The sequence below is a fragment of the Betta splendens genome, chromosome 9 (assembly GCF_900634795.4).
Source record: "Betta splendens chromosome 9, fBetSpl5.4, whole genome shotgun sequence".
NCBI classification, from domain to species: Eukaryota; Metazoa; Chordata; class Actinopteri; order Anabantiformes; family Osphronemidae; genus Betta; species Betta splendens.
The window spans coordinates 25,285,678-25,310,007 of NC_040889.2; the positions used below are offsets into that span (position 1 = coordinate 25,285,678).

General features: G+C 44.5%; 1 protein-coding gene across 4 annotated transcripts; it reads right to left on the reverse strand.

The window, feature by feature from the left end:
- On the reverse strand, positions 1–23,202 carry msh3 (mutS homolog 3 (E. coli)). Of its 4 annotated transcripts, none has more exons than XM_029162366.3 (24): positions 22,935–23,202; positions 22,755–22,845; positions 22,378–22,670; positions 22,056–22,286; positions 21,847–21,963; positions 21,655–21,772; positions 21,436–21,575; positions 21,154–21,320; positions 18,178–18,287; positions 17,922–18,036; positions 17,668–17,752; positions 16,921–17,030; positions 15,559–15,691; positions 14,230–14,417; positions 13,369–13,537; positions 13,103–13,167; positions 12,647–12,763; positions 12,297–12,404; positions 11,706–11,820; positions 11,270–11,427; positions 7,234–7,420; positions 1,749–1,884; positions 1,476–1,644; positions 1–352 (listed from the first exon to the last, which is right to left on the reverse strand). In XM_029162366.3, exons 1-24 carry the CDS (start codon positions 23,046–23,048, stop codon positions 271–273), a joined length of 3,318 nt encoding a protein of 1,105 aa, XP_029018199.1. In that variant the 5' UTR covers positions 23,049–23,202; the 3' UTR covers positions 1–270. The 4 variants fall into 4 exon arrangements, 3 of the variants coding, with proteins under 3 accessions (XP_029018199.1, XP_029018200.1, XP_029018198.1); XM_029162367.3 differs by having other exon boundaries at positions 22,056–22,268; positions 22,755–22,848; XM_029162365.3 differs by having other exon boundaries at positions 22,755–22,848.
- Between the last annotated feature and the right edge of the window lie 1,128 nt (positions 23,203–24,330).

Genomic DNA, 24,330 nt, shown 5'->3' on the forward strand with positions numbered 1-24,330 from the left:
TCTTTTGTTCCTTTTCCTTTATTCATTCACACGCTGACCTGTCTGTTGCTTCAGAGTCGGGCTGCTAAAATCGTGATCGGTATTAATTGATGTTTTGACACTTACAGTACAGGTGATAACCAGAACCTGAGGTTAAAAAAACCCTTCTCACCACGAGTAACATGCACTGCATTCCATCTGAGGCCTTTCTAACACAGCATCACTTCAGTCACAAAAGTCTCTTCTCATCTGCGACGCTGCTTTTGACGTCACTGACAGATGGTGCAGATGTCAACTGTGTGACTGCAGCCACTCCAACAGCGATGCCCTGTCGGAGACGCTCCAAAGGCCAGAGAGGAGTTTCTTATTCCTCCTAAAAACAAACAAACACACCTAAATGTTACGAAATCAAAACAATCCCTCCCAGATGTGCGATAGTAGAGCAACGCCCCGTCTTTGAACTTCAACCAGCAGCTCCACTCCTTTGTGTACGATAACTGTTTGCTCAGCACAGGTTCACTCCAACAAAGGGCAAACAATTCATATAGAGAGGATCACAGTGGCAGAGAGGTACGGCTCTGTGTGTGTGTGTGCTGAGAGAACGAGAGAAAGCTCATATGAGCATTACAAACCAAGGCTCCAAGCAGCACTCGGCTCCCAGCGGGCCGTCTGTTGCAGAGCGGGGAGATGCTGTACACTAATTTACTGGAACTGAAGACTGCGTCTGGAGGAAGACAGGTGAGCTGATGCTGAAAGCAACAGGCTAAACATCAGGCACAGCTGCTTCCTCACGCAATCATCAGTGGGTGATTTCAAGCCTGGTACAGAACTTAATAACAGAAAGTGACATTTAAGCCCTGTCCACCTCATCTCTTGTTGGGTCTTGGGTCTTGTTGCGGTTTGGTGGTTGAATTACGGTACAGCACAGAGGTGGCAGAGTGAAGGTGTCACTAAAGCATATTTGGACTAAATTAAACGCTGGCTCAAGTTTTACTTAAGCAACTAATGACATCCTGTCAGAGGTTGTGGGCGTCTCTCGCTTCTGTGAAACTCCTTCATGTCATTAAGTGACTAAGAGCTGCTGCATTAATCTGTGCCCTGTCTGGCTTTTCAGGAATATTCACACCCTTTCTGGTTTGGATGTGTGAGCACATGCATGAAATCAAGTCACTGGTGCGTTAAAGCTTAAATAAACATCCCATGTAGTGCGAGCGGAGCTGATGTAAGTTTATCTTCGCTCACACATTTGAGTCTTCAGCTGACACGCTTCATTTGGGAAACGCTGCTAAAAACAGTGGAATGGGATATTTCATGATTCATGGGTACTTTGCAGCAATTTACTGCTCCTTTTCCATAAAGATGAGAGAGTTGCAAGAGACAGATGAGACAAGAAAGAGACAAATTAAAGCCAGGGAAGCCATGAAATTCTAACTTTTAGTCCGTAAGATATGTAAAGTCTAAAAACAGTGGCTGATTTTTGCTGCAGCGTACTCTACCTCCTGGTGCTGACCGTGGCCTCCAGCTCCCGCGACTTGCGAGCAGCAGTGCGTAGTATAGAATCTGGGACGTCGGCCAATCGGGCGACGTTCAGCCCGTAGCTGCGGCCTGCGGCTCCTCGGGTTAGCTGGTAGAGGAAGGTGATGAACTGTGGATGAGCCTCTTCCTCTGTCGGCACAGACACACTGCGTGTGAGGACCTCGACAAACCGATTAGGACTGTTCCATGTCCTGCGAAGCTGTCCGGCACGCAGACCTTTATTGAGCACATACCGTCAGCGGGCGCCGCCGCAGCGTCAGGTTCGTTGAGCAGGAAAGCCATGTGGTAGTTCGTCACCAGCCGAGGATACACCCGCTCCAACTCACACAAGGGAGGGTAATGGGTCACAAACAGGGTGAGGGCTTTGACCTGGGGAGAGGGCAGGAGCAGGTGAGAATGGGCCCCACCCAGGCATTACTGCCCCGCCTGCTCTGAAGCCGCCTGCAGGAGAAGCTCCTGGCTGTTTGGTTTCGGACGCCACGGAGGGCGTCTCTGCGAAAGGGACAACCAACCTCACCCTGCTACGGTATTTTTATTCCCGTTAATGACAAATCTACCACCTACTCACCAGCTTTGCACAGGGCCAGTCCGTGATCCTTTCGCAGAACGTAAACAAGCTGAAGCATGTAAATATAGTAAATGTGAAGATGTTGCTCTCGTCTACAAATACTGTGTCTGGATCATCCAGAGGGTAAACGGAATGTGTACAGAGCCTCGCTCAAAGGTCATTCATTCCCCCACCATTTGATATTACACCTCTGAACGAGAGGTTGTACGTCACCAAAGGGGCTGATATTCATCAACATGGAAGTCAGAATTAAAAGGTCATGTTCTTCACTAACAACCAGAAACATCAACCATCTCGACATGTAAGCGGCTATTTAAAAGGCCGGCGAGGATCACCAATGTGAAGATGTTTTATCAGATGGGAAAGAAATGGAAAAGTTAAAACCAACGTCTTTAGGCTTTAGACCAAATCATGGTGCTAAAAGGTTTAAAAAAAAAAAAAGTTCTTTTACAGCCACTCAAATCGTACAAATCCATAGGGAAAGAACATTCAGTTAAGTAAGAAGTGAAGACGGTTCATCAACACTTTAGGAAATGAGGGTTCCTGAATAAGTGGGCTCCTCTTTAAGGCTGGAGGTGGTGGTGGTGGTGGTGGGACTGGTAAAAACTGAGGGCTCCTGGAAGATGCTGGCTGTCACAGCCGTTCTGCCAACTGATCTCAGGTAAAGATGCTAACAGCAAAAGGATGCAAAGCTAAAAAATATATTTTAGGTGGTTCAACACATTTTTCAGTGTTGTTTTATGCAGTAGTGTAGTTTTCAGCATTAATAATGATAAACGATGAGAATCAATAAACACCAGGATCTTAAAAGGTGATCTATTAAATGGACTGGTTTGTGTTCTTGCCTCATCTTTTATTTCCCCACAGAAAAGAGTGGGAGGAAAGAAGAACAGGAAAACTAATAAGAGGGATAAAGTAATACATTTACCAAACGGTAGGTATGATAACAAATGCTGCATTATGTAACGCGTCTGTGTTATCACAGCTGAGCAAAAGTTGTAGCTGAAAAACAAAGAGCAGAGCATCACGCTGTGCTCGGCCCAGTGTTACTTAACTGCCTCTGCACTCTGTGCTCAGCCTCAGCACTACCACCGGTATAAACACGCGTATGCAGCGTTGTAGCACCTTCTCCCCCATAACCATCATTAATTCTTTTATTTTCCATTCTCTAAAACATTTCTGCAGTCAATCGCTGCAGATTTTCTGCCCTTAACCACGAACATCATCAGCTTTTTCGGCTCTGGAGACAAATTTAGTCAAGTGAAAGCACTTCACCTCACTCTGCTGTTCTTTAATCTGCGTCAGGCCTGGGAGCCACCGTGATTGAACTCTGGCTTTAACATTACGACATGGAAACCACAGGGAGCGGGCACACGAAGGCGCTCTGTAAAACACATGCATACGGGCGCGCTGCTCCTGGGACAGCTGCTGAGATCTCAATAAAACTAATGCATTTCCTTTTCCTGTTTGCTTTAACAACTCAATCATGTAAATGGAGCTGGTGGAGCAAAACACTGTGCAAATCACTTCACGGCATCATGAGCTGGCGAGATGCATCTACCAACGCTGGATGTAAAATCCACAAATGGTTCTGGTATTTGTAACCATTAGGTCCAATGATGACTAATGAGAACTAATCATGTCTGACTGTGGCTCCAGGATCAGCTCTAACTGCTTTGTCTATGAAAGGTCCAGTCAGTAGTTACGCCGCACCTGAAAGAGGCCAACGGGGTCAAACTGAAGTTTTCAATCAACACATACAGTACTGTACAGACTGGAACCAGCTGAGTCAATCACACACGCATAAGCTACTATCACCTCTGTTCACCTGCACAGAGCAGTCGATCGACCAGAGCACAGCAGAGGGAGGCTGCAGTCGTAGCGATGGAGCGAGCAGGTGCTAATGGAAGCTGACCACCCCATCCAAAGCTGGACCACACGATGAAATGAATGCTGAAACAATCATTTAATGAATCGACTGGTCACATCATGAGGATCGGTTTTAGTCATCATCAGTTATCAATTGATTTGGGCCTGAAAATTTTAGTTTGATGATTAACAGATTTACATTTAACAATTTGACAACAAGGCTCGCAGCTAATACATACTATTATTACCTCCTCTATGGTTATATTAAAATTATACATGAGACCCTTAATAAAAATAAAAATAAAAACGTGTACAAGTAAGTTACAGCCCTACAAGAAGCTGGTTGGTTGCACAGCTGCTTCCTCCTGGTGGCCATCAATTAAGACAAAACAGAAATACTGGAGATGAACTTCTTTCACCTTCTATAATTAGAGGGAGGGAGACGGACATCTATATACAGTATAGACACATCCACCCACAGTGTAAAATAACTCTCCTGAATGGTTGCAAACACAGGGAGGAATGCTCGGAGAGGTCCAGCTGTGGGGGGGCCCGGTCCAGTTGGGACAAGCTGTGTCTCCAGTCACTGCTGACCTCCTCTCCTATGTCTCAGATGGGTTTGAGCTCCAAATTGGAATCTGTTGCGCTGTAGAGCGCTGTGCACCTGTGGAAGCATCACACCAGCTGTTTCATTATGATGTGCTGTCCAAGATGCGTAAATGCACGCGCTGTCATCCGACCTGAGGAAAAGACCAGACACGTCAACGTCTTCGTCTTGTTACTCCGTTTCATCCAATTAGACAGAAATCCAGTTTCACGCCAATATTTTGCAACTATATCATCTACCTGTGAGCCACAAATTTAAAGGCACCTGGTGGAAATCTGATGGACAGGAATCAGCGTGGGCCCTCAAGAATTATATAAAAGAACTAAGTGGGCAGAAATAAGTTCAGCTCACAAGTGGAAGGGAAAAGCTGATTCTTTAAATAACAGCGTTAAACAAAACTACAGCAAACTGTAACTGTGATGGACATTTATACAAAGGGCTATAGATACTTTCATCATTAACATAAATATCAGGATGAGTTAATAATGACAACAATAATTAGTTCATATGAATCAGCGTGAACCGAGGCTGGACACGACCTCAGGTTACGTTTTTGTCACAATGAACACTGTAATCATCAGTTCCCATTCTGAGCCCACTTTCCGGGATCCTGAACCACATGTTGAGAATCACTACTGTGAACAAGGGAAGCCAATAAAGCTTCTAATGAAATCCTTCGAGTCGAACGGCAGAAAGAAAGCAGTCCCAGCGTGGCGACGGTAAGAGTGGAGCGGCTTATCTGTGCGTACGAGCACAGTGCAAACTCAGCAGAGCTCTGAGCGTCAGCGCTGCCTTGCACTACGGTGCAGGAGCACGACGCCGGTGCAGAGACGTCCTGCTACGATTAGCGTGAAGCTAATGAATGCGAGAGTGGAGCAGACACTGGGACGGAGTAATGACTAAACAAAAAGACAAAAGAAGCCACCACAGTAATGTCACTAGATAAATGCGTACCAGCGTCACATTGCTTCTCATTTCACCAGAGAAACGAGGGCCGTTCAGCAGAAGCACAGCCTGCTTCCAGCGCTTCTCCTTCCTCCACGCTCCCGTTTGCTTTTTCCCTTTCCTCGCCAAGGCTGTCGCTTTTATTGAGTGGTGTTATGAAACCCATCTACATTCTTAACTAGCTCTCAGGTGAGTGTTGGGGAGCGGGAAAGGTGCGTTACCATGACGACAGAGTCCAAGCAGGACGGGTCTGACTTCTGAGTCTGAGGAGGACGGGGCAGAGGAGGAGGAAGTGTAGGAGGAAGAGGACTTGCATGTCTGCCTGCACGGAGGAAACCTTTCACTGTAAAGTGTTACTTCTTTTGTGCTCTTTGTTTTGTTCCTTTAATAGCACGGCTTGTCCAACAAATCAATGCTGTTACACAACAGGTAGACCGAGCTCTCCATCCTTCTGCTAATGCAGCAGCTCCCTGCTGTATTAGCTGCTACTTACACGTTTTCATTCTATGTTCTCCAGCAGAATTACGTAACCTCTTGATTCTGCCCAAAGATTAATGCGGAACTGGCAAAACATGAAAACTGAAAGGAGGTTTATAAAGATTAATGTTGTTGTCGTCTAAATTTAAACACGGCTGGCTTTTGAAATGTGAAAAATGAGCAGATTCTAATACTAAACATATACAAGACCGTCACTGGTGTTTGTCTCCGGTGGATCCACGGAGACATCCAAATTCAGTTGTGCAGGTTTGTGCAGTGAGCTAAACAGCGGGTGCGTCAACAGGTAACAGCCCGAGACCAGGTCGTATGAGCTTTATGTTTGAGTTGATGTTGTTCATTAGCTAATGAACCTGAAAGTTGCCTCTTTAGATATGCAGTAAAGCACTATTATGGTTCATTTACTCTGTTACATCACGTTTTAATCTTGTGGATAAAATACTGTGACAGTTGTTACATTATCTAAATAAAAGACGGACCTGAACTGCAGAAATGTCAGTCAAGGATAAATAGCCACTGGAAGAAAAACCTTGATGCCAACAAGCGTAGGGTAAAGACGCTAAAAGGTGCCCCGAGGGCTCTATATTGTCAATATGAGATAAATAAAACTACAAAAAGGTCAAAATCTAAAGTGAAAAACAAGATGCAGAAGAACAAACAACAGGAAGCCTTGTGTTCATTAATTCTATATCACATGGTGGAACGTATTGAGTGTAAACAGCTCAGAGTCCTAATTAATTCCTTCAAGCAGACAGACCTTCTGAAATGAATTAGTGTTATGACTTTTCACATATTATTGATGCATTTGTTCACCAAAACAAAATGATACTTATAACTGAAGTACATCTTTGTAGGATTTCTCCAAAGGCCCATCGGTGCCAGTAAATAAACCCTCTTTTACTAACGCGTTGACAACCACCGTTACCGTAGCAGGAGACCAGTCACCTGTTCTGTCAAAATACAGACGTGCAACAGGGTGCAACACCCGGAGGACTCCCGACGGTGCCGGCTCTCAAAGTCCCAACAGAAAACACTACAAACACAGACTCTCTCCCGCGGGAATAATAATTCCAAGTACTCCAAGCTGAAAAGCATCACCATTCTCTTCTCATCTTCTGCTTTTTGTACACAACCTTTTAAAAGGAATGAGCAGGAAAATGGTCATTTCGACATAATGACAATGTGCCTGACCTTTCCTGACCAGTACAGCGTGCGTGTTCACTGATGCACTCACATCCCTGATGAAATACTCCAGGGTGGCGTAGGCGATGGCGATTCCATCATGGGTGCTCGTGCCCCGTCCCAGTTCATCGAGGATGACCAGCGAACGCTCAGTTGCATGGGAGATGATGTCCGAGGCCTCCGTCAGTTCCTCCATGAATGTGCTGCGTCCTTTGTAGATATTGTCACTAGCCCCCATCCTGAAAAATAGGCAAATGAAGAAAGAATGACGGCACCAGCAATAAATGAATTATAACATTTATTATGATTTACTGATCCAACAGATCAGAAAATATCTACAATATAGTTTAAAGTAATTACAAAGCATCTTACTGATTAGATTGACCTAGAACTATAGGGATGAGGTGAGTTCATGAGAGGCAAGCGTGGCACCAAACCGACAGGTGCTGGGAAACCAGGCAGATCTATAAGCAGTTATCCAGGTCACCAGATGGAGACACAGAAAAAACTCTTCTCTCAAAATACTGTAATAATGTTTTTTTTTTCCTGCAGGTTCATTTTAACACAAAGCGACTTTCAAAAACAGATTCCAGTTTTATTTTTTAATTACGGAGGATTTGTCCCAATTCAGTCCAAAGCAACCACAGCTCGTTAAAAAGTCACAGAGCCAAAAAATGTAAAAGACAATACTCAAGGGACTATTAATATTTTACTACGCATGTGATTCCAGTCAATGCCAAAGCGTCTGATGCTGGTTGAGACAGTGTGGCTTTGATTTAGATCATCTCAATGGTTTCCAATACGTCAGACACCCGTACAGTATATCAATATATAATAGGTGCACGGAAGATTCTTTAAAGCCACCTTCATGCAAATATCCGTACAGTCCAACACTAATATGAGAAGTAACATCATCACATCTATCAGTGACATGCTCTGATTAACACGTATCACCTAAATAAACCCTTCACTCTTAATTCAATATATTTCACAGTACAGTGCTGCTCTGATGATACTTTGACAGCAGTACTACAAATACTACTAGATACAGATCCCTGATATATCTGTAGTGAAACAGCGAGACATGAAGCTGCAGTATGTGCTAACATTTGTGTGGAAGAAAAGAAAAGTGTCAGTGGATATGTACTGATTACAGAGATACTTCTTCACAAAGCTCAAACCCGGTTTAAAAGCTCCTCTGATCCATCAGCGCCGGGCGACAGACAGAGCAGTGACTCATCATACTGGATCACAGATGGTGCAGCTCTTTGCCAGGCAGTGAAGCAGGTCAATGTTTCCCACCTCTAAATCTGTCCTGCTTGTCTTGATTGACTTTCAATAAGCTCCCCATCAATGAACCGCTACCCCGAGCCTTCAGCCAGCCCATGAGTTACTATAGTTACACTGCACATATAGTAGAGGTGTGGCAGGCATGGTGCTGCATTTAATTAGCCAATTTAGAATCAGGGATCCATTCTGCCTGGCAGGCGTCAGAGAATCAGATGAAAAGGCAGAGCGCCCCACACACACACACACAGACACAGACACAGACACAGACACAGACACAGACACAGACACACACACACACACACACACACACACACACACACACACACACACACACACACACACACACACACACACACACACACACACACACACACACACACACACACACACACACACACACACACACACACACACACACACACACACACACACACACACACACTCTCTGTCCACTGGTGAGGGGACGCACAGCAGAAACACAACAACACCCCACCAGCTGGGTTTCCTGCTGCTTTCACCAAGTCCTTCCTTTCTGCCAAACAAACCGCTTCTGAAAATAGGCTAGAATTTATCATCACCTCAAACCATGTTTAGCCACATTTCAAGTGTTGATCAGACTCTTGTGAAGCCTTCTTTGCTTTGGTACCGCTTGGTTAGTTAATGTGATATCACCACATCGCGCTTAGTTTGGTGAAGATGTTCTGAGTGAAGCATGAATTCAGACCTTCATCACATGATTCTCTTTGATTGATTGAATCCTGCACTAAAGGCCTAAGCAGCTCTATGAACTGTCGACATGTCACAGACACTGACGCTACAGGACTAGAAAAACCCACGGAACAAATCTGTCAATTAAGGAGCACAGCATCTTCCCACGTGCGCAACATGCGACAACACCCACCTGCTGTAAATGATGCCAAATCGAGATCTGACAGTACCAAAATACTCTGAAGTCATTCTAGGTATTAGCCGTATTTCTACTACCTTCCACCCAAAAAAGGAAAAAATATTCCCACTGCTTTTTTTCTAAGAGGAGTTTGTGGAAGACTTTTTTTTCAAACAAGCTATACAATCAGTGCAAGGAGTCCATGGTTGATTAGGTGTCCTTTTCAAAACACGGTTTTATATTCAGCTACCTTTTGCTGTTTCCATAACAACCATGAAGTGATGGAAAAATGTGCTCTATAACCTTCAGAACTCAATACTAAAGACACACACACACACACACACACACACACACAAACGCACCATCTGATAAAGTCACACTCAATCTATGGGTTGGGTGTTTTTGTAGGAAAACTGTAATAGAATGGTGGCTAGCATGACAAGAGGCAGCACCTTCATGCACCTTAGGACCAATCTGCAGATTATTAAGTTCAGCCTCACAGAAAACAATCTGGAACAGTTCAGACAGAATATTACATTAAACTCCTACGAACCAGCTCGTTACTGCTGATCCGCAAACTTTGTTTATTCCATTAGTAAAACTCTTGAGCGCGCACACACACACACACACACACACACACACACACACACACACACACACACACACACACACACACACACACACACACACACACACACACACACACACACACACACACACACACACACACACACACACACACACACACACACACACACACACACACACACACACACACACACACACGTTCCCGCTGCTGCGTTAAGTGTAATAGATGCAGCAGCGGAAATCGATCGAGCGTTTATTATCAAGACAGACTCTCCTCAAGATCTCACAGACGCCGCAAGTCCAATTAGAAGCAGGCAGGGCAGCAAACGTAGGGGGGAAGGTGGATATTCTCTGAACATGTTAATTTCCTCTAATCACCACTTTTTCTTACAGTTAGAGTGAATATTAACCTCCAACCTCGACGATGGGCCTGACTAAACGATAGTGAGTGATAAATCTGCAAACACATGCATGATTCTGCAAAGCCTCATTTATGTAGACTCACTGAGTAAAATACTGTACCCTCACGCCCTGGTCTGACCATGCTACTGCTCTGACACTTAGTCCATAATGCCCTAATACAAACATTAACTCATTAAATTCATTTTTATGCTTTTCCCACAAGAAACCTTCAGCCTATAAAAAACAAAAGCACATCAGTTACGTCGGCTTGGTGACGTGGGTCTTTGAGGTGCTTCCATGAACATCAGAATCCTCAGTTCAACATCTGTTGCCCAGTTCTATCCATGTGCATTTCCTCTCATTATTAAATTTGCAATAATATATCTTTATCTATATCTTTATTTCTTTTGTTTTCCATCTATACGGTCACAACCTTTTTTTAACAGGCTTACAGTATAACTCCACACAACCCTGCAGCCGTCTCTCTCAAGGACACAAGTAGGAATGCACAGAGTTTTGGCTGACGAGTCTCTGCCTCCCACTGTGTTAACACATAAGAACATGCTTGTACTCACAAAAGACAATTACACACATCTGCAAGCCATTATGGCTAATCACACAGTGCAGCAAAGGCAGAATCACAAAGACCTGTGTTCCACACTAATGCGTAGTCAGGACTGGAAGCTACATGCGGCGCTTACAGCCACGCTCATCCTAATGAGAATAATCATCAGGGAGAAAAAAAGCTTTATTGTCTGAGGGCTCCTACGATTCAGGAAGCCGACTCGTTCAGACCCACACTACGTACACAATACAGTCTTCTTTGTCAAACAACTCCTTCAACTTTTTGTTCTAAACTTAACGTCAACCAGTGTCACTGAGGATAAAGGTAATGGCAGACAACACACGCTTGTGTTCATACCTGGTGTATATGCCATCCAGAACACCCAGCTGGGCCCCAGAGGCCGGGATGTAGGAGCCCATCTGAGCCATGACACAGATGAGGGCCACCTGCCGGATGTAGGAGCTCTTACCCCCCATATTAGGACCAGTGATTATCATAGCTCTCCTACCATCTCCCTGTGGCACAAGGAGAAGAACAGAGAACAACAGACACGTAGACAGAAGGCAAAAAGAGGAGAAAGACGGCATAAGATATTTGCATGCTGTCCTGCACAGCTGAGGCGGTGGGTGGACTAGAGGCTTGGCTTCTCCAGTTCCACTTGTTCTTCTGTGGCAAGGCAAACCTACGCCCACTCCAGCATAGAGAAAGGTGCAAATTGTGCTTCAAAACTGTCTCAATGAGTTCGTGAGCGGGCGCGCGTCTTTCTGAATGAGCCGACTGGCCACGTGTGTACCTGTAGTTCTGTGTGGTTGGGCACATACTGGCTGTGCTCTCCCATCAGTACGTCGATGGCAGGATGTCGACCGTCCCTGATGATGATCTGCGACTGGCTCGGACACACCTCAGGTCTGAGCACAGCAGCACATGTATGACAGAACATTTACATACACATATAATTACAAAATTCACAACAAGCACCCTAAATTGAATTCTACCATTAAATATGCAACATATTTACAAATATATTGTATATATATTTTTTTTTTTTTCTCTATTTTTTTTAAATAGAGTATTGTATGAATAAAAACACTGTATTACTGAAAAATGAAAGTGACACAATAGTTATTTTGGTGATGTCTGCTTTGATAATGATGATGATGCATTGATACAAGTACAGCACAAAATCACTACGACGTGTAAAAATAGACAATGAAAAGGTGTGAGTAGGAGAGATGTTGGCGTTTGGCTGAGCTACTGAGCCTGGTGCATACTCCCACATACAGCCTGTCTGAGACTATAGGACACGACACAGGACACCCACACACCCACGGAGTAAACTTTCACACATGCACTATTATTTACTGCAGTCATCATAGGACATCACCTGCAGTAGTCCCCTTGTTTAGCCACTTCGGCCAATGAAAAGAGGCAGTCCACGGTTGCTAGGTGACTAATAGCTCTTTTCATGATGTGATAGTGCTCCCCAAACTGTCTAAGGAGAGAGAGAGGGAGGGAGAGAGAGAGAGAGGCAAAGGATTTTTAAGTGTAAATTAAGGTAAGTGCTTGCTGTATTTTCTGAGCCGATGACACTGTCTTTGTATTTAACTAACACCGATAAATTTTGGCAGGCTGAGAGCTGTGGAGGCAACTCACTGAACCAAAAACTGACATATGAGCTTTTCATTTGACTTTATGATCAGCTGTACAGTATGTGGAGGCATGTGTCTGTCATACTCCAGAAAATTGGTCCATTCCCTCTGGCAATCTAGCAACAGCTGCTCCCGGAGCTGCTGCAGCCGCTTGTAGCGCTCCACCAGGAACGGAGAATGGTACCTGCTGACTGCTTTGGTGCTGCAGAGGAGGAGGAGGGAGGAAGGGGTGAGATGGAGGTGGAGAAAAAAAAAACAGGTTAACATGTTTGAATTTCATGAATGATCAGTGCAGCTTTAGACATTTATATACAGTAAATAGACACAGCTCATTATTACAACAGACAAATATTTCTCAAATGAAACCAATTAGATGTGTATTTAACCATTCATTGACATAAATATAAAATTATGCATAATAAAAATATACCATATGCCATTCTCTAGTTTTTATCATTTTCATGGCTAACAATTTAAAATGAATCAAGCTACAGTAGCCTGACAAATAAATAATTATCACTGCCCCTCGTCTTGAGCTCACCTGCTGATTTTGATCCACTCAGGTGGAACAGTGGATGACAGCGAGTTCTTTACCTCAATCAAAAACTGCGAGCAGAAAAGGAAGAGGAGGAGACTGTGATAAATAAGATTGGAGCAGACGGACAAAACCATTTGTCACTGCTAAATAAAACTTGCACACAAAGAGCAATCAGATAATCACTGTGACTCAGCCTGCCACCCAAATCAGGCCATCAATCTCCTCCCACCTGTCTTTCACTCTGGGCCTCAAACACACAAAGACAGTACCTCCTGTCCAGAAACAGTCGTGTAGTCCAACGTGGGAGCCTTTAGCTTCAGTCGGATTTCTCGGCGGTGGTCTTGAATCTCACCAAGGACGCTCTGGATCTGCCCCCTCCTTTCCTGCAGCACTGGGAAGCCAGAAAGGTCTGAGAACAGCTCTGTTTTATTCCCCGACCTGCACAAATACACAGTCAAACAGATTATTATAAATCTATTATGCCACAGTCATCCACAGAAACACAGACAAACGTTATTACAATTTAAATATACAAATCTGTGTTTAACAATCCTACTGAATAAAATCAATACTAGTTAAATTCATCCGCACAAGGAAAGTGACAGTGACTCCATCAGCAGACATTTATACAACATAATAGATTCAAATTGATAGATTCAAATTTTGTGTCTATGTAAAAATATGCAAAAGAAAATCACTGCAATTTCTTCCTTCTTCCCTAAATTATGGTAATATGTGACTACTTTATAACACAGTGTACCAGGCAAGATGATTAGCAAGAAATCTCTCTAAAAACAAACTGGATAATCATCCAATCATTTCAAGTCACTTATTAAGGACAAATGCAAAATACTGTCTGGTGCCATCTTCTTAAATGTGGGGATATTCTTGTATCACCTCTGTACTAAGGTTGAATATATTTTGATAAAGCAACAGATCGATCCATAATAAAAGTAATGCCTACTCTCACTTTATATTATTCTAAATAATGAACCATGTGTCTTTTTAATGCTTAATTTCAATGGTTTGGACAAAAGCTGATTTGTTCATAAATATAAAGCCTTTACTGGGTTGCAGCTATGATCACAGTGCCTCAAATCCATAGTTTTTTTATGATGCTGGATACTCACTTGGCTGCCTTTTCATCAAGCACCCTCAGAAAAGCGTGGGCTGGGGCCAGCAGGTCCGGGGAGTCCAACAAAAGGCCTCGGAGCAACACAGAGTTAATCTGTGACTCGATAGCTGGGAGCAGGGCCTGCAGTTCCAAGCCCAGACGAGAAAGACTGCTACTAATGAGGTAAAACTCCTGCGTTGTCGACTGGAACACAAACAAACAATGATAATTAATATTTGATGAAGCACTGAGTTCTCCTTACATCCACTCTCAACTAAAAAGGACCTGCTGCTGACCAGAATACAGACATTAAAGAATTGAGCAGAAATAAAGAAAAAACTGTTCCACAAAGATATTCTGGATTCTTCGTTGTTGTTTTGTATGTGGCATTCTATAATACAGCAGGTTTACATAATTGAAATCTTATATGCTCAGGATATCGCAGCAAAGATTATTCAAACCAAAGGCTGCTGCTTTAAAAATAAAAGCATCCAGTAAAGACGAAATCTCATGTAATTAATTTATGGATATACCACTAAAAAGAGGTAATATCATTTTCACTGCCATCAGTTAATGTCATAAAAGATTAATAGAAGTCCCACTGACAGTAGTTAATGGTATTAATCACATGCTGCAGTTTAATGGTCCCCCTGTGCCAGCAGCCCCCATGCTGCTGTGAACCCAAACAAACAGTGACTGCAGACCGAGAGTGCCCTCCATTTCAATACGTCAATGCAGCCATAGAGACACAGGCCATTACACACAGGCACATTTATCTAGACAGGAAAAATGGCAATTAAACGTGTGATGTGTGTGTGTTTGGTGACATTTGATCATTTTTTTCCCACAATATATGAGGGAGACAGAGAACGGAGCATGACACTCTCTCTCACACACACACACACACACACACACACACACACACACACACACACACACACACACACACACACACACACACACACACACACACACACACACACACACACGGGATAAAACTGAAGCCTTTCATTTCAAAGACGGGTCTGATGGGAAATGAGATTGTGTCAGACAATCAGGTAAGTGACACTGAAGCGACTGCTCCATGTTGTTAATCAAGAAGCATGTCACAGAAAGAGGGGAAAGGGGATAAGTAAAAAAGATGGTGGGTTTCATTTCTATGCAAAACAGTAGTAAGGAGGCCTACTATTCTGCTCTGTGTCACTGCACCCACAGACCTCAGCCTAGGACAGTGAAAGGAACATGTCTGTAGGATGTGACGACCCAGGTTGTTATTCCAGGACATGTTTGCGAGAGCTGGAGAGATTATATTAGTCACCAGTGCCACGCTCAAAGACTTCATTACCTTTTTGTGGTAGATGCTGCAGATGCCTCTCTCCAAGTCGGGCAAATGTGATAGCAGCGATCTGATGGAGCTTAAAGTCAGCGAGTCAGACTCCAAGATCTCCTGAACTGCATCCTGCCTCTCTAAGATGGACCTGAGGTTCAGGGAATGATACAGAAGCTAAGAATGAAAGGTGAAGATCAGAATGTTAACTTAGGATCAACAGTCAACGAAAGTCAGGGTTCGGATTTTGAAAAAAGGATCAACTTCCTCTTCAGATCAGACTGGCTGCTGGAACTGGTTTACCAGTGGTTTGACTCCAAATGAGATGTCAGTGAAAGCAGTGACTGCAATCATCCCTATCGCAGCCTGAGTTAGTTCTGTTTGTGCTGTTTAGATGATTATATGGATCTTTAGCATTTTATTTTTGGAGAGGCAGATGTGGAGAATAATAATAATAATAATAATAATAATAAATAGCGCACTAAACCTTTCTAGGTATATATGCATTCAGAAATAATTAAATAAATAAATAAATAATAAAATGCACAGTAAATATCGTGTATGCATGTCCGAGTTGTCTGCTGCTGCGCTGTGTGTTTTGGATTTAATGTGCCTGGGTGTAATCTGGGTTTTATCAATGTTGGAATTCTGTAGAAAAGCTGTATCTGTATAATCTGGGAGCAGTGTCCAATCTGCAGCTATAATCCCTGCACAGTGGGGGAGGGCGGGTCTCACGCACACTTGCACGCACACGCACGCACACGCACGCACACACACACACAAACCCAATCAATACACGGATAAAAAATAAAACTACGCTGCAGAGCGGGGAACTAAAAGACGACTGCAACTGTGTAAGTGAGATGTGGTTTGTAGCAGAAGCACTGTGAGTCGATTGCAGCATTATTTCATAAAGCGATTGCCTCGAAAATACCATTTATGCCTTTTCACCCTGCAGCGTTTCTAAAAAGGGGGGAACTGCTGTGCTGGCTGACAAATAAGGACATGGTACCTTACATGCTTTTTAGCAACACTGACTTATTGGTGCTATGATGGAAAAGTTGATTCAAATCATGAACGCAAACAGAAAAAGGAGTGGCGCTCGCTTTAAAGTCCTTTAAGTTTTTCTTGCCCTTTCATTCATGCAGGACACGCAGCAGACACTCATTCACTATTCGGTTCTTTAATGCTGCAGACTTAAAGGTCATTAAATGCTATTTATTGACAAGTATATTAAAACGCTGTAATAGTGCCACTTGTTTTTACTACTGCTCCTCACATGGCTTTTAATTGTTCACATTAAACAGAATGCAGCTCCGCTTTCTGCTGCACAGCTACAGTCCTAGTTGTAATGTGAGGTCAGAGGTGTCCTATACTCACTGTGGGTCTCTGAGTGGCTGGCTAACCCACTTTCTGATCAGTCTCCTCCCAAATGAAGTGCGAGTGTGGTCCAACACCCATAACAGACTGCCTTTCGCGCCACCATCTGTCTGTGACACAAAAAAATAAATAAAAAAACAGTTTATGCAAACACACCTCCCAACTGAGCATAAAGGATCAGAGTAAAATGTACAAAATGACATAATGCAGCCCTGTGACGGTTACTTCAGATGGGTGGAAAAAGACACGGTGCTGTAATTATTCAAAAAGCCAGCAGGTGAAGACAGAAGCATCCGGCTGAGTATACTTGAACTAGGCTTAAACTCGGCGATGTCTGACGCATGAAGCACAGCAGCGAGTCGTGCTGAACTTCTGAGCCCTCTCCAACGCACGCCTGACTAGATACTGAACATATTCTTGTGCTGGGAGAAGGGAAAAATTCAAGCCTTACATTTTTACAGTTCACTGTGCAGCTGTACAAGACTGTATGAGAGAATTTCCAGCAGCGGCTGGTCTGGGTGCTGGAGGTTTAGTTAAATGAACACCTCACACTCCACCCTGAGAAGACGTCTCAACACCAGGACTACAAATAACGCACACCTAATCATCCCGTCACCTGTTTATTAAAGGAACACAATATTACCCTCACAAGGGCAAACCTCAATGAGAGCAGATGTTTCCTTCCAGCGCTTAGCATTTGTTACATGGAAGGTAATACTTTATAATAGTGCTGAAGACTCACTTTACCTGATTGTTGAGGATCTCTAGGTTCCTAAGAGTGGCAGCGTTGAGGATCATGACCTCGGACTCACAGGATAGACGTCGAAATGAGCTTCACAAAGCAAAAAACATTATTTCAATACAGCAGCTGGGTCAATATATAATTGGCTTATCAGTCTGTATACACCAATATCAACCTATCTATACATTTGCATAAAGTATGCAAGTAATTTCAATAACAGAAATCACTAGTACGACAGAAGAACAGGACATGCGTGTACCTTTCACTCCTAAGAACTCTCTCCAAGTTGAATTCTTGGAGGTACTGAATGAGCGGCCCCAGACAGCAGATCACTGGACTCTCCAAAGCCGCCACACACGACAAAGACGGAGATCCTGCAGAACACAAGCAAACAGAGCGTTCAGCCTCGCTCCTCAGTCCTTTCCACTGCTTTACAGGCAAAAGGCAAATTTACTCTAAGTTTTTTTAATTAAAATGACGGGATTATATTATAGAAGGGACACAACCAAACACACCTTTGTCCACGTTGGTGCAATAGAACTCAGTGACTTTGTTCATCGCCGAGACGAACTCGAACTCGCCGCTGTCCCTCTTTTCAACTCTCACTCGGTCATCTGCCTGAGAGCTGGAGGGAAACAGTGCGAGGTCAGTGGTGTTACCGTAGAGACAAGTGAAGGAAACGGAACATCTGACCACTTCAACGCCAGTGAGGAAAATGAGATACGGTTCCATCGAGGGCTCCAACCTCCCTGTTACATAGACACAGACACACAAAGCTGAACAGACACGTTCAGTCTTCCTCTGCTGCTCCATCGCATCTCCCTATTGCTCCATTCACACTCTCTGCATTGCTGCTTTCAAGGACTCTGGTGCTTTGTCCCCTCTGTTGCCAGGGCAACCAAGGCAAACACGTGCCTTTGGACAGAGTGACGGAGCATTTTTCTTTCTTCCGTTTCCTAATGCTCATAAACACAAACACGCAGACACACATAAAAGCATCTCCATCTTTTATTTTAGCTACTAGGTGAACTGGGCAGAAAAGACTACATAAAGGTGATCAATAGACAGAACATTGTCCCTGTAGAGCAACCAGGACCATTAATCTTTTAACCAGTCGATTCAACCATATTGCAAGGTTTACTAGAACAGCAGCAATTGCACATATTGATCCGGGGACAGAGGGCTGCAGCAGCATTTGTGCAAAACACTGACAGGACTGAGAACTTTGAGCCTTTATGGTGACTTCTTGTTTAGGGCTGGGTTCTATGCAAACAAAAATGGGAAGGCTGAACCGGATGGGTACGTTACCTGGGAGGTAAAAAAAAACAGAAAAGCAGGAAATTTATTAAAATAAAATAAGATTCTGCTCAAAACTCATTAATGACTGGAAAAAAATATAAAATATTTTTCAGTAATATGTTTCTAAACCTTTCAGAAACTTTCTGATCCTGATGTGCTTTTGCATCTGTTTAACTGGTTCCTTTTAAACACGGCTGCTCCAAGTCTGCTTTTATACAGACGGGGGGGGGGGACTGGGTGTCAAAATTCAATAGCAGTGTGTCTTTGCTGTCAACAGTTCGAACAAGGTCCAATTAATGCTGCTCACAATAACAAATTAAATCCCCATCATTTGAATGAACAGCCTCACCACAATTCTCCTCCAGTTCGTTGCTTTGTCCCTTTGGGTATTTGTTTTGTTTAGAGTGCGGTGGTGATTATAGTCAATCTAAAGCAGCACTGTTGAAGGCAGAATCACAGGTCAGAGGTTAATGTGCTCAGCACATTAAACTGCTCAATTAATATCTATGGCTGCAGGGTCAACACCAGGCTCTGAGAGGCCCCAGTTAAATGTACACACAAGACAAAGTGTGTACTTTATGTATGTTATTTTGATTTTTAATATTAATCTGCCACCTAACCATTTATATGGACCAATGAAAACTGATTGTTAATCCATGACTTTTAATCTTTAGAGAGGTGGAGGGGATGGATAATCCGTGTTGCCCTGAACCTTTTCACCTCATCATGACTCCAGGCTGTGGATGAGTAAAACAACTAACACTGCACACAGCTCCCGTCAAGCTCTCAGGGACTAATTACCTGCTGCCTGGACACCCATACATCCCATTGCCAGGGAGCCCGCCTCGTCAGCCCACCCCAGAGACAGAGGCTGCGAGCACACGTCAGCATTTGTTTTAAACGCTCACCTGAGTGGGTTTTACTGTAGCAAGTAGCAACAATGACGTTCATCGCGGTGCTGATGTTATTGGAATTCAAGTTCCTTTTAAAAACTGAATTACAGATCTGACACAACTAACTTCGAAATGTGAATATGAAGATGACAAATTTTGAGCTCGAGCCCGACAGAGCTGGCCTGTACTTGTATGGCACAGACCGCGAGAAGCGCCTCGACTCTGATGAGCAAAATGTTAGAGAGCAGCGTTGTTCAAACACAATAATTGGACTGGCCTTTACTGGCCCAACTCCACTATAATCACTGAACACAGACGGCTGGAAGGGGCGACGCAGAAACAAAGAAAGGAATACAAATTAACCACGCTTTGCAGATTTATATCCGCAGACGGGGAAACGGAAAAAAGAACAAAAACAGTGAGTGGAAATAAAAAAAAGGTTAATAATGAGAAATGTGTGCCATCAAGGAGTCAAAGACAAAAGAGGCAGAAAGTCACAGACATCTTACCCATTTACCCAACCATCCCCTTCTATCTAATCTAATCCACTCCACTCCCTCCCACTCATTCATTTCATTTTCACAGCATAATGCAATCACTGGCAGCCTCCAGAGGAAGCCGTCCCACCCGGTGAGAACACGCTGGGCGTACATTGTCGGCGAAGAAGAGCTCAATGGCGGCACAAAGGGAGGCAACAGGTTCCTGGAGCACAGCGGCTCAACGTCTCCATCGCTGGCGGCGCCGGTTCTGGCAAATTACCTGTCTGTACCTGGGGCTCCAGGGCCAAACACCAACTTGTGGCCACATTTCTAACTACTTCACACAAGTAATTCCAATTCAATACATTCATCTGAGGCATGCACAATAATTATTTTTTGTAAAATAAATAGAAGTATAGCAGCATCTAGTGGTGAGATCGCACCATTGAGATGCTTCAGGACTGCTTAGGACTAAGCCTGGTCCATGAGAACATGTTTTCTGAAGCCAAACCCAGGAGTTTGGCATCACAATAAGAAAAGAGACACGCTCCCTCAGTACAGCAGATAAAAAAATTCCATTCTTTTTCACATACTGAATCTTTAAACTTATCAATCTTTGCTGTGATTGAATCCAATGAGCATGATAAAAATCCATGTTAGAGCATCAATTACATACAAGCCCATTATTTACCTGCACAGGGAAATCTAAACACAATCCGTCAAAATGACTGCACTAAACACGTGAAGGCTGCACATGTCTATATCCACATATCTACTAACAAGGTACAGACTGCCCCCTAGTGTCCCCACGGTAGATTACCTTGCATTTGTGACGCTCTGCAGGAGTCTGCGGGTTTGTTCCGAGAGGTCAGAGGGCACCAGGATCTCCACAGGGTTGATCTTTAGGACGCGGCCCTCGAGCTCGGAGCGGGACGGACCGTCAGGGAAACAGTCCAGTAACACGTCTCCTGTGCTGGGCTGCACTGCCTACATACACATACAGACGTGTGGGTGTTTGCCATCATGGGAAATGACCACTGAAGCCTTTCTTTCAGTACAGGTGCAGTGCATAGCTGTGTAGTGTTCACTTTTTCAGACTCACCACCAGTCCAACAGTGAGCTGCTTCTTGAATTTGTCCCAGTTCTCGCTGATGCACAGCAGGAAGCTGTCAAGAGGGTCCAGGACCACGTCCTCCCTGTCCTCATCCCCCACATCCAGCAGTCTGCAGACTGGGTTCACATCTGTGAAGAGCCGTCAAGGACGTCTTTCTAGAGGCGTGAAAGCACAGGCTAAGAGGACCCACGCAGTCAGAAAGGATACCCTCTCCCACCAGAGTGGACTTCGTGTACAGAGCGCTGAGCTGACGAGTGAACAGAGCGTTTCTATTGGCCCCCGACGCCTTAATTGCCGACGTCTCCATCTGTTTGACCACACCAACCTAAAAGGTGAAGATACACAGGTGAGAAACAAAGAGACCAGAAACAACTCCAAACACCGCGCAGGACGTCTCACCTTGTGACCGTGGGACACCAGGCGTCGGACGTGAACGAACAAACGGTGTGTGGGGACGCTGCACGTCATGAAGTTGTGGTCCAGGTGACATGTGATGTTCAGCTCCTTTGCAGCAACCTGTTAACTCACAATATGGTTTAACCAGCACTGAAACAGCTTTAAGTCATCGACATGTTAGTTACATTATGGACTGGCTCTTCAGTTCTCACCTCTGCATCCTCTCCAAAGAACCTGTACTTGTAGCCACACTCCACAGCCAACAAGGCATCGTTGTGCTGCTGTTTCAGCTGGATGACCTGCTGCTCCAGAGGCGTGAACACGCTCCTGCGTCTGGAGGCGGCTCCCGAGTCTGGAGGAGGACTCCGCTCCGCACCACGCACCCTGCCTGGGCCTGACTTTGCAAACTGAGAGAAGCTGATCCCCTGCGAAGGAAAAATACACTATACAACAACATGTAACCATGCCAGAGTCAGCGCCTCCGGTTGCCTTGACGACACTTTACCAACGTCCTGTCTGAATCATAGCATGTACCTGTATGGAAGCAACCTGCCCTGAACTCTTTTCTTTAACGTTCTCCTCTTCATCCTCCTCCTCTGTGTCCTGAAGCCTGGTTTCATGGCTGTGTGGACCTCTGACTCCCGGAGGAGTCCACGTGCCGCCTCCTGGCTCACAGCTCTGGCTGCTGCCGTCGTCTACCTTCCTCTCCTCCCTCTCGCCGTCCTCGTGCTCCGTGCTGGGCTCAGCTGCGCAGGTGAAGCCCCTCAGCTTCTCTAGTGTGGAGGAACAAAGGCCCACGGCTCCTTTGCTCAAAGTTGGCCCAGTCTCTAAAGGGACAAAACACAAATAAAAGACGGCTGAGTACACAAAACCAGGGCACCATATTGGAGAAACGTGCTGAACACGCCCACCTTTAGTGCCCAAACCCTCCAAGGGCACTTCCTGTGAGGAAAGCTTGGCGCGTTTTGGTGGCAAACCCAGATCCCCATCACAGGACGGCTTCTGCTGCAAAGCAACACCAGCACAGATTCTGTGATCAGCGTCACCTCAGTGAACCGCCAGCGTGTCGTCAGCGCTCGCGCTCGGCTCACCTTGCCTCTGCACAGCCGCGGCTCGTCGGGATGGCGGCTAATCCGGCTGCTTCGTCCGAAGTAGCGGCTAATGGAGGCCTGCGCGCCGCGGGCCTTGCTCGCGGACTTGGGCATGTTTCAACCTGCGCTGGGAAGCATCGTGACAACCCGAAACCCGGCGTTTAGCTGCAGCGGCCGGCGTTTGAAAACACGGCGGCGCGTTTGCTGAGATCACTCGGGCGCGCGAGTGACGCAAGCAAATCACAAAGTAAGACGGTTTCCGGTCACAGTCGCCTACATTTTTTTTAGCAGAAAAAGTTCAAGAACATGGATAGTTTACGTTTTCCTTACACTTAAGGTGCATTTACCTATGTGTTTTAGAGTAATCCTATTACACGAATGGACTGTGACCATTATATATTAACTACATAATTAACAACATCATATTTTGAAAATATTGTATTTACTTCCGGCATGTGTACAAGTGACAATAAAGACAACAATGATGATTTTTTTTTCATAAATATACGAAGTCTACTTCCATCCATCCATTTTCTTAACCGCTTACTCCCTAGTGCGGGGTCATGGGGGTGCTGGAGCCTATCCCAGCTGGCTACGGGCGAGAGGCAGGGTACACCCTGGACAGGTCGGCAGTCCATCGCAGGGCAACACATAGACAGACAACCATTCACTCACACACTCACACCTACGGGCAATGGAGAGAAGCCAATCAACCTAATGCACGTCTGTGGACTGTGGGAGGAAGCCGGAGAACCCGGAGAGAACCCACGCAAACACGGGGAGAACGTGCAAACTCCACACAGAAAGGCACCAGGGCCGCCTCCGGGAATCGAACCCAGAACCTTCTTGCTGTGAGGCGACAGTGCTACCCACCCAGACGAAGTCTACTTATCAAGTTGTAATATATTACTTACACAGTCACACAGAGTATTTATTATTAAAATCGTTGTGGCTGGTCCTTCTGATGTACACTATACTGAGAGAAAGGAAACAATGGCAATCCTATAAACAAATCATTAGAAACCCCCAAGAAGGGCATTTATATTGTCTCTAAATTATAAGCCTGTCCAAAATCAAGATAAAGGAAGAACGCTAGACAGCAAAAAAGGAACTGACTCAGGTCATAAGATGACCGGATGGTTGAGTAACACTGTGCTACAATAAACATTAAAGATTTAAGCCACTGTGTGGAATTAGAGTTAAACAGTTAACTAATTTCTACCGAAGGGTTAAAACCAAAGATTAATATGTTGTTTGTTTGTGTTGCTTTAGACTTTTAGCCACCAGGCACCAGCCTCTTGCTGTGACCGTGTAATTAGTTCAGTTCAGTTAATTTTACTGCATTTTAAATGGAACATTAATAGAATAATTGCAAATTTCTTGCATAACATGTTTT